Below are 15584 nucleotides of genomic sequence, written 5' to 3'. Positions count from 1 at the left end.
TTTAAAAATTATACTAAGTAAATGATCACACCCTCCCCTACCTGTACTGTATTTACATTTTGCACACTTTTGGTTGTATTTTTTTCTTAGTGTATGAAAAACTATAGGTAGGCATATTAACTATAATTTTATGCTTATTCTTCATTTACAACTTTAAGAAAATTAGAGTACATAAATGATTATGTTTTTTATAGATTTATATCAAAGGAAAATTAGATGATGTTTAAAATGACAGATAATACTGGATATTAATTCTCTTTTTTAGCTCAAGACCATTTGATCTCAGGACTATCTACAGCCTCAGGTGATGACAAACTCGTACACTGTAAGTACTTAATAATAATAATGTAAGTCCACACAGATCTGTTGTCACTCTATACAACATGGCCAGTGTCAAATATTTATCAACAAGGGACTCGCGTTGCAAACCTAAGTTAAATAAATCTCTGTTTCATTAAAACATTTATGGGACCCAGGGAAGGCACTTTTGAATTGGTGTGCTCACCCATAGATGAAATTTAGAATTTTCTTATCATGATAATATGAGATCTGTGAAATCAAAGTATCCTGGCAGATATTTTTTAAAAACTGCCTTCCCAGGGTACCATGTATGTTTAAATGGAACAGCCCTCATGGAAACAGTTGCATTTTGAGTATTTTATATATACTCTTTTGAATCTTAATCAGCGTGAGAGGTTTGACTTTGTAACATAGTAACTTTGTAATGCATTTTATTCAATTTTTGCATTTATTTCAATCCCAAATCATACTAACTTTAGGAAATAAATATGGCTACCTTATGAATTCAGTCATCCCAGAAAAAAGAAATATCTTTTCTGCCTACATAGCATAGACAAAGTTACATTTCTCTGGGAATACTTACCTTTTTTCCTTTTTTAGTTCAAGTTCATTATACCTCAGGACCTTCTGCAGCTGATGAAGGACACATTCATAATACTGGTCTACACGGATCTGGTGTCACTCTGTTTAATAACATGGTCAAGTTGGAGTATGAATGGGACTTGGCTTGCAGATAAAATGTAAACAGAAAATCTCGCTTAGTAAAAAAGGTGCAGTTGCATGATTAGTGTTTCATGCATTCAGTAGAATCTTAATCTGTCTGAGAGGTGTGTACACAGTTATCATAGTAAAAGCTTAATCAGACTGAGAGGTGGGATGTACACATGTAACATAGTAGAAACTTAATCTGCCAGGGGTATCTACACATGTAACATAGTTGAAGCTTAATCTGCCAGGGGTATCTACACATGTAACATAGTTGAAGCTTAATCTGCCAGGGGTATGTACACATGTAACATAGTAGAAGCTTAATCTGCCAGGGGTATCTACACATGTAACATAGTTGAAGCTTAATCTGCCAGGGGTATGTACACATGTAACATAGTAGAAGCTTAATCTGCCAGGGGTATCTACACATGTAACATAGTAGAAACTTAATCTGCCAGGGGTATCTACACATGTAACATAGTTGAAGCTTAATCTGCCAGGGGTATCTACACATGTAACATAGTAAAAGCTTAATCTGCCAGGGGTATGTACACATGTAACATAGTAGAAGCTTAATCTGCCAGGGGTATCTACACATGTAACATAGTTGAAGCTTAATCTGCCAGGGGTATGTACACATGTAACATAGTAGAAGCTTAATCTGCCAACATGGTAGAAGCATAATCTGCCAGTATGGTAGAAGCATAATCTGCTGAGAGGTGTGTACACAAGTATCATGGTAGAAGTTTAATCTGCCTGAGAGGTGTGTACATGAGTATCATGTCTCAAAGTCATCAACACAAATAGGCTGTCTCTAAATCATCAGTACAAATAGACTGTCTCAAAGTCATCAGTACAAATAGGTTGTCTCTCAAAGTCATCAACACAAATAGGCTGTCTCTAAATCATCAGTACAAATAGACTGTCTCAGAGTCATTAGTACAAATATAAAAAGATCATCAGTACAAATAGGCTGTCTCTCAAAGTCATCAGTACAAATAGGCTGTCTCTCAAAGTCATCAATACAAATAGGCTGTCTCTCAAAGTCATCAGCACATAATGCTTCTGCAGATCTTGATGGACATCATGTTTGCCCTGTTGATGATTTTTAAATATTTGACATGACACTAATGATAACATCCACCTCATTGTACATGATCTTTGATGCTTATGATGGTAATATGCTACCATATTGTACATGATGTTCAACTGTATGTTGACTTTCAGTTAGTTGTTATTATTTTAAAGAAAAAGTCTATACCAGAAATGTTTGTGGAGATTTTTCATTTCATTTGTACTTTCTTGTGACAGCAAAGTTAAAACGTTCAGTGCTGTTCCAAATTTTATGGAATGATATATGAGTGATTGGATTTAAATTTTCATGATTTAACACTGGTGAAAAAGGGATATATTCTGTTGCACTCTTGTTGTTTTCCTTTTCCGTTACATTTTTTTATGTCCTTGTCAAAGGTCCCAACTCCAACCAGATTGGCACACCGCCTTTTTATATTTTAAAAGGGATGATGTCCAGATTTACTTTTTTAAAAATGGATACAACCTTGCATCAGGCAGTAGAAGGGGAGACGGAACATGCAAGACATAATTCCCTGGAATTAATTTGAACCTATTAATATAAAAATTTTGAAGACTTGTTATATTTACTAATTTAAGACCATTCCAATGGCCTAAGTGGTTAGAGCATCCACCTCGGATGCAGGTCACAGGTTCAAACCCCAGCTGAGTCATACCAAAGACTTATAAAAATGGAACTAACAGCTGCCTCACTTGGCACTCAGCTTTAAGAAGTTAGTGTTAGGACTGGTTGGCCTGGTGTCATGATAATGTAACTGGGTGGGACATGCCACAAGTCTGTGGCATGATGTCCCAGTGCTAGACATCACTATAAACTGCCACACTGCAGACGTCATATTGATATGACTGAAAATATTTCAAAGCTGCATTAAAATTCTAAATCACACACACTTTTTTTATGTAAATATTTTATTAGTTCATGTGTACAAAGTATAAGAGGGTTTATGCTATACCCCAGCAGTGTAAATTGTTTTTGCTGTCATCCACAATCAGGTTAATAGTGTACAAGCTTGAATTTTTGTGCAAATCTGCCACTGAATGCATGGAATGTTCATGGAAGTTGGTCAGAGGGTTTCTTGCATCATTCTGAACCACTTCATTCCCTAAACCCCAGCTGAGTCATACTAAACATTGGTTGATCTCAGTATAATAAATATTGGTCACAGTGTCTTACCTACTTGTCTTACCTCAGTGTAAATGTTTAGTCTTTCTGGCGCATCTCCAGCTGTAGATTTGCTGTGATCATGGTGTTCCTTGCATCATTGCAAACCACCCCAGGTGAAAGTTGCTGATAGTGACCTCCCTTTATTACATTAATAACGTGGTTGTTGACAGGTTGATCTCAGTATAATAAAATTTTTGTCTTCCTGGCAAACCTCAAAGTATGCTGTCTTCCTGGAGCTTGGCCAAGATGTTCCATAAATCATTCATAACCACCCCAGGTGAATGCTGGCCACAGGGACTTTTTCTTAACTCATTTGGCCCCAGCACTGTTTTCAGTATATCCGCTGCTATGCCTCAAAAGCACAAAGCTGTGTCTAGCTGCTTGTGCCCCATAGTTTTTACCTGTTTGAAAATATCGTGCACATGCATTCACTCTTACCTTAATTCCTCTTCTTATATCCAAATAAAATCCACGAAATTTTCACCATTTATTTCAAATGAATATGTCAACATATTGATGTAATTGTTTCCCTATTTGTCGAAGTCTTTCACAACTTATTTATACAGTATTTACAAAATATGTGCAACATTTATCTGCAAGAACTCCATCATCATCGCTGTCAGCATCCTCATCTTCGGACAGTTCAATCTCAGAAACTTCTATGTCCAAATCTAAATCTCACAAAATATCCAACTGCTGAAAATATCTTTCCTCAGCTTGCTCAGTATTTTCAAGATCAAACCCAAGAAACGCCACATTTTTGCTCTCATCAAAAATCACTCTCCCATCCGCCATCATTTACGATTTTTCATGAACAGAACATGTGTAGTTAAACCGCTCTCAAACTGAAGCCCTTGGCTTCTGAACAATTCAAATTTCCAAAAATGAAAGTAAAATCTTTTCTGATTGGTTTAATAGTTGTTTAGTTCTTGGAATAAACCGTTTCTAACCAATCAGAGACGTTGTATCTAACACATTTCATCATGCCTGGAGACGGGATCGGCCATTGAATGCAGTATACAATTCACGACTACAGGCGGGATCGGCCATTGAATGCAGAAACCGGATCTCACCTTAAGATGGGATCGGGGCCAAATGAGTTAAACTAAAATCTTTTGTAATTTACAGGTTAAACCATTGTGAATGTTTTGTATTTGCAGCAGATCTGATATAGGCATGATACATAAATATGAAATTGGGTCATGAATTTCCTTGCATTATTGTGCCTTTCTGACCTATTTTTGTGGACAGGTCAGACAAATAGCATTGTATATATGACCATAGTGATATCTGATGACTATTGCATATAAATGATTCTACAAATATATCTCGACCGCTCCAGTGGTCTAGTTGTTAGAGCATCTGCCTCGGATGCAGGAGGTCATGGGTTCGATCCCCAGCTGAGTCATACCAAAGACTTATAAAAATGGTACTAACAGCTGCCTCGCTTGGTGCTCAGCATTAAGAGGTTAGTGTTAGGACTGGTCGGCCTGGTGTCAGGATAATGTGATTGGGTGGGACATCATGCTACATGTGTGCGGCATGATGCCCCAGTTCTAGACATCACTATAAACTGCCACACTGCAGACATCATAGCAGTATGACTGAAAAATTGTTAAAGCTACGTTAAAAATCAAAATCACACACACACACACATGAAAACATATCACTAAATTTGAATGCATTTCAGAGATCTCATCCAGTGAACAGGGTACAATGAGAGGAATGTCAATGGAAGGATATTCAGATTTGACCTGGAGTGTCCTTGATAACCCTACTGACCCACTTGATGAAGAAACTACTGTTTTAAAGATAGATAATCAGCAGGAACAGAATGATGTGACATCAGAACAGCAGTCCAGTGAAGGGGCCCACACTGAAGAACTGCAGCAAGTTGCAACAAATAACATGGAAGATGGTAATTTGGCTTCAGATATTTGTATGTAACTCATTCCTTTTACATCATTTTTAAATAAGTTTTGCAAAAACCTAAAAACTTTCATTGTATGACATAGATCTTGTCACTTACAGGTAGGTTGATCATTTTTAAGCATTCTTTTTCTGGTGGTTTATGGAACTCATGGGCTCAGTGGCTTCATGGGATTTTGATCCTATCTTGTGTAAGGTATAGTGTCCATTTTCTTTTATCAGATAAATTTGTATTACTATTGATAGTAACAGACTTTATTGTCTTGTTAAAATACCTACTTCTCAGGTATGTTGCATTTGTCAAGGGAGGTAAAATATTTGGAAAAATATTGAGCTCACAATAGTTATCTACCTTGCACAATTCTTACGACCACAATAATGTTTTGAATTTTGATATAAATTCTTTATTAACATATAAAGAAATTTAGAAAAAAAATATTATTATTAAAATTTAGAGGATGCTTACAAAACCAAATTGGACCATGAATAGCAATATCTGATTAATATCACTTAAACCCTGCAAGTTATCCATATTCTCCATACTTTGATTATGCCACTGTGGCAAGATTTGGTTGAGTCCATAGAGTCCAATAAAACATTGATCCAGTCCATCTTGCCCAGGGAAAAAAGCTGGTTCAGTCCATCAATTTTAGGGTAAAACTTGTCTAGTCCAACCACTGAAGCAAGTCTTTTAGCATGATGGGTAAGAGGCTTCTTAATGTAATGTATGTAGTAGGTATGTTTGCATGCATATGTAAATGAGGTCATGAAATTTGGTAGGCATGTTTGCATGCATGTGTAAATTTGGTAGGCATGTTTGCATGCATGTGTAAATGAGGTCATGAAATTTGGTAGGCATGTTTGCATGCATATGTAAATGAGGTCATGAAATTTGGTAGGCATGTTTGCATGCATATGTAAATGAGGTCATGAAATTTGGTAGGCATGTTTGCATGCATATGTAAATGAGGTCATGAAATTTGGTAGGCATGTTTGCATGCATATGTAAATGAGGTCATGATATTTGGTAGGCATGTTTGCATGCATATGTAAATGAGGTCATGATATTTGGTAGGCATGTTTGCATGCATATGTAAATGAGGTCATGATATTTGGTAGGCATGTTTGCATGCATATGTAAATGAGGTCATGAAATTTGGTAGGCATGTTTGCATGCATATGTAAATGACCTGGTCCTGGTTGAGGTGAGGAAATGATAACAATCATGCTGAAGTTTATCAGTACAGTGTGCACTTAAGTTGTTGAACTTTTATATGATCATATATCCAGAATTTGTTTGATATTGTTAATGTCTGCCTGTACAAATCATAAATCCCATGAGAGATTATTTTTATATCTTGACCATGGCATCATTGCTCATTCAATAGCTACATATTATTTCTGTATAAAGCAAATGAGATGATTGTGTAATTTTACCTTGTATTTTCTTTATACAAATCCAAAGTTGTATATTTATACAGTATATACACACAATATACACACATACACACACACAATAATCCCTTGATAACTTGTGGATAACTTGTGAACCTGTTTATAAATGGGGTCAACATGGATCCTAGCTTTTGAACTAGAATATACCCCTAAAATGGTGCCTGTATGTTGACAGTAAGATAATCATTATCAGACTTGGTAAATTAAAAATTGATATATTGTTTGTTTTATCTGGAAATTTGAAACAATATTATGGAATTCTCAGCTTATAAATAAATACTAATTAAATGAATTTTGTCAAGTGAAATTCATGTTTTAATTCCAACTTTTAATTTGGTTTCAGTGTAATCTTCATAAATGCAGTATGCTCTTGTATTAAAACAGGAAAAATGTCGTTCTACACCACAGCTATGTCTGTAAGAATTTCTGTGAGAATGTGCTGTGTTTTGATATCCAATTTGCTGTATTGTATCATTTAGTTAACTATGTATTTTGTATCAAAGCAAATAAAGGGGTGGATGGAAAGAAAAATCCTACCTCTGCAAGAGCTAATCCCCCCATTTGTGTGTCAGGTCAACTCATTTAATCATTTGAACAATGTTATAAATATTGTGTAAGTAATATAATTAAGCTACATTAAATAAGCGTATACTTTCATATGTGCTCAAAGACAGCAAGGCAAGCAAACAAAATGAGTAATTGGTGAATAAAAAAGCTGTTTGACAGATATGGTCTATTACAGAGAAGTGACTACCAGAGTTCATAGTGGACTTAACCTTCCTGAATTAGCACTTACTTATAAGATGGGAAGTTTCATTGTTACTTGCCATAAATTCATGGTATCAATATTTTACCTACAGAATAGTAATATATATATATATTTTTTATACAGATGTTGCAATAGATGAACCTCTTTCGAGTCACATTTCAAGTGGGATTTACCAGGATTAAAAGGATATGTCACAGATAGATGATACATAAACCTGTAAAAATGAAGATGAATTGGATGAGAAATGCTATGCAGGAGCTGTTAACTTGTATGAAGAGAAATGTGAATCTAAAGATATGTTCAGTATTCAAAAGTTTGCTTTTGATCTGTGTTTTTAAAGTTGTATTTCTTCAGCAATTATGGTGTTGGAGTCAGTGGCATCATTTTAAATTGTTGTAACTTTCATGAGATTATTTATGCCAAAAGCTTGTACCATGATATGCTAGGATTTTATGACAAAAAAAAGATGTGATCATAAGTCACCAGTGAGAGAGCATTCCAAAGAACCTTTGTATTAATGAATCTATTGATAAGTGGTTTTTTTTCTAATATTTGTTAAATGTAACTTCATGGAAGCTCAATATAATGATAATTTTGATGTCTGTCCATATGTGTGTCCATCTGTCAGTATGTCAGTCCATATCCTACATTCAGCTCAGTGTTCAAGTATTTGCTTTCGAGCTTAAAGTCGGGTTCAACAATAAAGTGGTCTCTTGTAATAGGGACTCTTGTAGTCAACAAGTAGGGGCCTTTGTAGTTACAAGTAGGGGTCTCTTGTGTTCAACAACAAGGCATCTAAAATCCAGCAAAAGGGGTCTCTCATAGTAAAAAAACTGGTCTCTTTTAGTCAATAAAAAGGGACCTCTTGTAGTCAACAAGTAGGGGTCTTTTATAGTCAACAAAAAGGAGTCCCATAGTCACCAAAAGGGGTATCCTGAAGTCATCATAAAGAATCTCTTGTGTCAACAAAAAGGGATCTCTTGTAGTCAGCAAATAGGTGTCTCTTGTAGTCAATAAAAAGGGTCTCTTGTGAGCAAAATGGGTCACTTAGCAAAAGGGATTGCTTGAAGTCATCAAAAAGAGGTCTTATATAGTAACAAAAAGATGTCTATTGTAGGGGTCTCATTGTTGACAAAAATGGGGTCTCTTGTAATTAACAAAAAAGTGTTTCTTATAGTTAACAAAAAGGGTCTCATAATCTGCAAAAAGGGATCTTCTTTAGTCAACAAAAAGGGATGCCTTATATTCAGTATAATTGGTTTTCTTGTAGTCAACATGAAGTGTTCTCTTTTAGTCAGCATTAAGGGGTCCCTTTTAGCGAACAAAAGTAGGTCTCTGGTAGTCAACAAAAAAGAGTCTCTTAAAGTCAGCAAAAATTGTTCTCTTATACAATAAATACTGTAAGCTCTAGAATGTTTATCAGAGCTATTATTTTTTGGGTAGTATTTTTGAAAGAACTTGTATAATGTTTGAATTATGAAAAACATTTTATACTGCTTTGTTAAAGTTTAGAAGAGTAGCAGAATTTTGATTAAAATTAGTTTGGAAGGAAAATTTGTAATGAAAATTCTGTAAACTCTTGGTTGTTTTTATTTTTTTAAATCTCTGTTTTAGCTTTCTTCATTATGCTTTACAGGGGGAAAAAAAACCAGCGTAATGTCTGCACTGTGTACTTGAAAAATTATTAATAGGGTTAATTTATTTACAGGTAAAGCTCATCCTAACAAGCACAGACTGTGATGTTATAATATAACAAGCACACTGTGATGTCACAGTATAATAAGTGCACACTGTGATGTCATAATATAACAAGCACACTGTGATGTCACAGCATAATAAGTGTACACTGTGATGACATTATATAATAAGCGCACTCTGTGATCTCATAATATTGAGTTTTGTCCAAATTATTGTTGAAGGAAAAATTAGACTTCAGTTTTGTTAGATTGATATTTGATGAACTTATTATATAGATCTAGTGAATATAGATATTTTTTTCTTGTATTTTTAGGTCAACTGTTTGAAGGTGAAGTCACAGATAAAAGTATATTTATATGTGCAACCTCATTTAATCTCCACCATTTCTTCTTCCTAGATTCTAGACATCAGTTTGTAGTGGGCTTTGTAGCACCTTTCATAAAAAAATAGATAACTGTGATTGATTTTTGATGCTTCACTGGCTTGGGTTCAGGCTCAAGCACTGTTCATGATAGAATCAAGCTAGAGTATTTGCCTGCATCTGTATTAATACCACGTTGTTACAACAAAATTAAAGAGGATCACTGTGACCTGCATTTCATACTTTACTTAGTTATGTAAAGATTTTTCATATAACTAAAAACCACATAGGTGTTTTACTGCCAGTATAATGTTGTTTAACCTGGAATTGTACAAGGATGCATCTTGAATTCTACACTATTATCATAAAAGTTGGTCACTGTAACCTATATTTGTGAAATATTTTGTTTCTACTGTTCATATGTGTATCTTTAAGGTCAATGATTGTATACCTCTCTCTTTGCATTGCACCTGTACAAAAAAGTCGCTGTGACCAACATCAGCTTTTTCCAGTTACCTCATTACCTTGAGATTTTAACATGTTATATGGATGCTATCCTGCCTGGAATTGTGAAACTTTGGTGAGGAAAACATGGATAAGTGCAAGAAGTCTTTGAACTGTATTTCAAAATTCAGTGTTGTATAGTTTTGTGTTGCAAGTTCATTCCTTGGGTGGTGTTTAAATTTGAACCATATAACTTGAAAATTGGATTCATACATGTTAATGCTACTCTTTTATAACCAAAGATTACTGTGATCTACATTGTATGCTTTACTAACGTGAGTTAAGTATATTATTTCCATTCATTAAACATGCTATCATACACAGAAGTTAGTTTCATTCTGACAGTTGGAAGGAGGAATAAATCTGTTTGTTCATTAGTAATTCATGTTAATGACTATTCTGTGTTGTGATAGGTTACCTGTGGTAGGGCAATTGTATATTGTATATGAGAATGAGTAGTAATCAAATGAGTGGACTGCATGTATTTCATCTCGGCTCTAGTTGTTAATTATAATAATATAAATGCATGGACTATGCTTCTGATCAATCATACTGACTCTCACTCCAGTTGATTCTTAGCCTCTAACTGCCACCTAATAAAATCTAGATTTTGTACGTGGATGGTAATAATGGTTTCTGAAACAGATTTTAAGAATTATGGTTTAAAAGAAAGTAGAAATTGTTTTTTTTATCAATGACTTATTAAATCTCTAGTTGGAGATATTAAAAAGGATGTTTATTGAACTGTTTGATGACTTATACCATGTCAAAGGGGCCAGATTTGCAGGTCATGAATTATTTTTTTAATGTTTGCAATGGTTGCTCATAAAGGCTAGCTGTGTAATTGTTGATTATATTCTGGTCATTTTTAATTATAGGTCTACTTATATTTGACTTGTGATAAGTTCTATCAAAAGTTAAGTACTTATGTCAATAAAACAGGTAATCATCTGATAAAAGGGCTTAATTGCTTTTTGTCACATGTAACAAATGTCCGTGTTGCAGGTAAAAAATGGGCTACTATTTATGTGTGTTTTAATGATGTTGAAATGAATTTTGCAGTGTATCTGGAGTAAATTCTCATTTGCATACTCTGTTTTTATCCCTGTCAACATAATTATTGACTTTTTCATGTTTCAAACCTGGATTGTCAGATTCGTGTAGACTATGTTTTCAGAATTCCTTACTAATGGTTATCATGCATTCTTTTGGACCTGTGATTATGCATTGAATGTGTCTTAATACTCACACTAAGATCAGGTACGGAAAACTGCATCAAATACTTGACAGGTTGAAGAGGAAGTTTGACCTCTAGGACTTTTCTTCTCTCAGCCATTGTCTGGGCTCAGCATGGAAGAAACACCTTTTCCATCCATTTGTCCCTTTCGTCCATCCATCACTTCCACTGTCAGTTCATTTATGCTTGTAAAAAACATAACTCTGCAACCCTTACATGTGAATGGATGCTGTTTGGCAGGTGAACTGCTTATTATAATTTATGTAAGCATTTTTGAAGATTTTGTTTGTTTTAGACTCAATTTTGCTGGAGTTGTATCCCTTGTTCTGCTAATATTACATCTCCATCACCATCAAGTCTTTGTAGGCAGCATTGATGGAACAACACATTCAGGTGTCTATGTGTAGACAGTTTCATTGTTCTTGATTTACCTTTTATGGATTTTGTCTCATCAATTGAATTTGGGATGGTGTTATGGAACTTAAAGATGAACCTCATACTGATGTTGCTTGTAATCTGAGATGCATCAGCTCAATTTGCAAATATCTTTCAGTTGATGCCACTAAAACACTTGTGTGTTCATTAGTACTTTCAAGAGTGGACTATTGTAACTCAATTATGTCTGGTTCATCTCAATATCTACTCGAGAAACTTCAAAAAGTTCAAAACACAGCTGCTTGGATCATACTTAGAGTACCACGATCAGAGCACACCTTCCCGCTGCTCTGTACCCTACACTGGCTATCCATTCGATCCAGAATCAAACACAAATTTGTTCTCTGTGCTACATTACACTGTCGGACTCCAGTCCAACATACCTATCTGACCTTACCCATGTGTACACACCAGCAAGATAATTACTCTCCTCTTTTGACAATCGTATACTCATTATTCCAAGTATGAAAACAAAGTCATATGGACAGCGTTCTTTTGCATACCAGGGCCCAGCAACGTGGAATGAATTACCCAATGAACTTGGACACAAAGACACAGTGATCACATTCAACAGGGCTCTCAAAACTCACTTATTTCGACAGCAAGAGCAAACTTAAAGACCTAATAATGATTCCTACCTGAAATATTCTCAGCATGTTTTTTGTTTTTTTAATGTTTTTCTAATTTCATGTTGTTTGTTTTTGTAATAATATTATTATGTTTCTTATCTTATAGGTATTGTCTAAAGTTGTAAAGCGCTTAGAGCTTCTAAAGATTAGGCGCTATACAAAGTCCTCATTATTATTATTATTATTAATCAGCACAGATCTGCAACATAATTGGATGCCATTTCTTAAATAAGTACTGATGCAGATTTGTGTGTTTTTGTCTTGTAATCTGTGTATTGGATAGTAGTGTGTCATTACAATTAACATCTGCACATTGGATGTTTTTATAACTGGCATGGTTAGAACTTTTCAGTATTTTCTGATGCAGTTTGTTATGAACATTGTATCATAGATGCAACTTGCAATATGTGGGTTTAGTCACATTTAGAAGAGTCTAGGACCCAACTTTTGCTTGTCCTACTTACTTTGTTTTCCAGAAAACTTCATTAAAATTTATTGGATTTCAACCAAATTTGGCACACACTCTCTGACACATAGATGAGACATTGAGTGAGTTGGAATTTGGACATATTCCTGAAGATCATTAGGACTTACTGCGTCTGATCACTGTTGTCCTGACTTTGGTTTGAACTGCATAAAGCTTGTAAGCTTTGTTGTTGATTTGGAACAGTTTAATTTCAAGTGTTTTACATTGTCCTTTAGAATTGTTATGGCCCCTACATAGTATGTTCTGCTAACTTTGTTTCTGCAGCAAAACTTTAGTATGGAATGATGTATTGTAGTCTGAGATTTTCTGTAACCTTTATTTTGATAAGATATTAAATCAATTGAACGAGTTGCATTTCCAGTCTTCCACATCATCATTTAGAGAGTTATTGTCCCTGATGGCCCATCTTCTTCATTTCAACCAGAAGGCCTTACTAAAATGTAAAGAGTGGAACACTTTGCAATACATGTCACTAATACTCTCTAGTTTATCCTGTAAAGAGTGGAACACTTTGCAATGCATGTCACTACTACTCTCTAGTTTATCCTGTAAAGAGGGGAACACTTTGCAATGCATGTCACTACTACTCTCTAGTTTATCCTGTAAAGAGGGGAACACTTTGCAATGCATGTCACTAATACTCTCTAGTTTATCCTGTAAAGAGTGGAACACTTTGCAATGCATGTCACTACTACTCTCTAGTTTATCCTGTAAAGAGGGAACACTTTGCAATGCATGTCACTACTGCTCTCTAGTTTATCCTGTAAAGAGTGGAACACTTTGCAATGCATGTCACTACTACTCTCTAGTTTATCCTGTAAAGAGGGGAACACTTTGCAATGCATGTCACTACTACTCTCTAGTTTATCCTGTAAAGAGGGGAACACTTTGCAATGCATGTCACTAATACTCTCTAGTTTATCCTGTAAAGAGGGGAACACTTTGCAATGCATGTCACTACTACTCTCTAGTTTATCCTGTAAAGAGGGGAACACTTTGCAATGCATGTCACTACTACTCTCTAGTTTATCCTGTAAAGAGTGGAACACTTTGCAATGCATGTCACTACTGCTCTCTAGTTTATCCTCTAAAGAGTGGAACACTTTGCAATGCATGTCACTACTACTCTCTAGTTTATCCTGTAAAGAGGGAACTTTGCAATGCATGTCACTACTGCTCTCTAGTTTATCCTGAGATCAGAAACGTATTGTTGAGTCTATTCAGTGCCACCAAATTTCTCATGCACTACAAGATGCTGTGTTGAGAAAGCCATGATTGGACTCTTAATTCAGCTATGTGGGATCAAAAATGAAGATTGCACATGTGTCCATTTAAAAAAGACATGATTCTGCAAAGTCAGTCGGTTTGTTGGTGTTTTTATCATCAGAAGATTAACTAGTTAAAATTGTACAGTTTTTAAAAAATAATTGGGGTGACTGGACAAATGCAAATAATATTAGTTTGTAAAGATACTGATATGACTGAAAAGGTAGAAGTTACAGATGTTTCCAAACAAATAAATTTGTATACAGCTATTTGACTTTATACAGGACTTGTGAATTTTAATTTTTCAGAATTTTACTGAGAACAAAAGAAGAAACTATTCTTTTATTCCCAACTTAGCCTTTAGTATGTTGTATTTTACAAACAAAGAAAATAAATACATTGTCTCTTTAAGATAGCATATTTGTGAAAAGTTGCAATTTGTTATTTGTCTTTCATCTTCATATAAAGAAAATATTGATATTTTATTTATGTTTTTATAATAAACAAGTACAGTTATTTGTTGTGTCATTTCTCACACCCCGTTAACAAAGTTATATGTGTTGTCCATTTGTGTAAACAGGTATAGGTGTGCTAGTATCCACCATGTAAATACAGCTGTAATACATGATTGGTTTTAACTGCTGCTTTACCAAGGATTGTTCGATTTCAATCAAATTTGCCATGCAGTTGACCAGATGGTGTAGCAGTTTAATAATCAAGGAGTGTTGGCTTCACAATATCATTGACTGGACTTATTGTTCCAGATTGTTTTTTTAAATTTGATTTCTACAGTATAATAATTTCAATTCAATGTACCATTATAAATCGATTCGGACTTGAATTACTTGATGTGTCACCATTTTAGAAGAGATATTTCCCCTGATTGTTCACAACATAGCCAGGATTGTGTTGATATGCTGTTACCAACTTGCATACATGCATACATATATTTTAGATAGATATACATTTATTTGTATATCATAAGAACTTCCATTTCCAAGTTTATGTAATATAATATAGAGCAGTTCAGGGTTCTGATTTTCCATTCTTCTGCAGAACAACATTACCATGAATTGTTGGATATTGACCAAATCTGATGTGCAGCTAATATTGATAGGTTCTCAGAATGACTTTGATTTTCGGACATCTACTTCCCATGAGAATGATATTAAGATACAGTACCAATAATTAGTGGAGTGATCTTCCATTTCAAAACTGTGTTTTAAACCCTTAATAATGTCAGCAATTACGGGACCTATGATGAGTTTCATGTGATTTTTACATGATTGAAGTCTTGCTTGAGCTTCAATACTATTACTTTATATCACCAATTTGTACAGTTGTGCTCATTATTGTTGAATATACTACTTTTATGTCCACAAATTCCTCTTTTCAAAGCCTTGACAAGCAAATTTTTATCAGGACGGTTGCAATATTGGGTTAATTTCTCTTTACTTCCGATTCTGTGGATTATCATCATACTTTGCCCACAACATCATCAGGGGGAAGGAATATCCCTTGAGATTTAAGGCCAATGAGGTGAAAATGT

General features: G+C 34.7%; 1 protein-coding gene and 1 long non-coding RNA gene across 3 annotated transcripts in view; both read left to right on the top strand.

Annotated features, from left to right (window-relative positions):
* Window positions 1-1037, top strand: part of LOC149774885 (uncharacterized) — a 51164-nt gene extending 50127 nt beyond the window's left edge. The window contains exons 12-13 of the mRNA XM_089944673.1: window positions 266-325; window positions 901-1037. Coding sequence (XP_089800799.1) covers window positions 266-325; window positions 901-1037 — 197 coding nt within the window. The remainder of the gene's footprint in view (window positions 1-265; window positions 326-900) is intronic.
* A 3175-nt stretch (window positions 1038-4212) lies between these two features.
* LOC149774884 (uncharacterized) overlaps window positions 4213-15584 on the top strand; it is a 38406-nt gene continuing 27034 nt past the window's right edge. Inside the window, exons 1-2 of one of the 2 annotated variants that reach the window (XR_016416688.1) lie at window positions 4213-5183; window positions 7542-14551. This is a non-coding gene — a long non-coding RNA (uncharacterized LOC149774884). Of the gene's footprint in view, window positions 5184-7541; window positions 14552-15584 lie in introns of those variants that run through there. The other variant, XR_016416687.1, reaches the window with a different exon arrangement.

This window comes from Sinohyriopsis cumingii, unplaced genomic scaffold (assembly GCF_028554795.1).
Source record: "Sinohyriopsis cumingii isolate HCF-2022 unplaced genomic scaffold, ASM2855479v2 utg000127l, whole genome shotgun sequence".
Classification (NCBI taxonomy): Eukaryota; Metazoa; Mollusca; class Bivalvia; order Unionida; family Unionidae; genus Sinohyriopsis; species Sinohyriopsis cumingii.
This window is presented reverse-complemented; position numbering and strand designations above follow the sequence as displayed.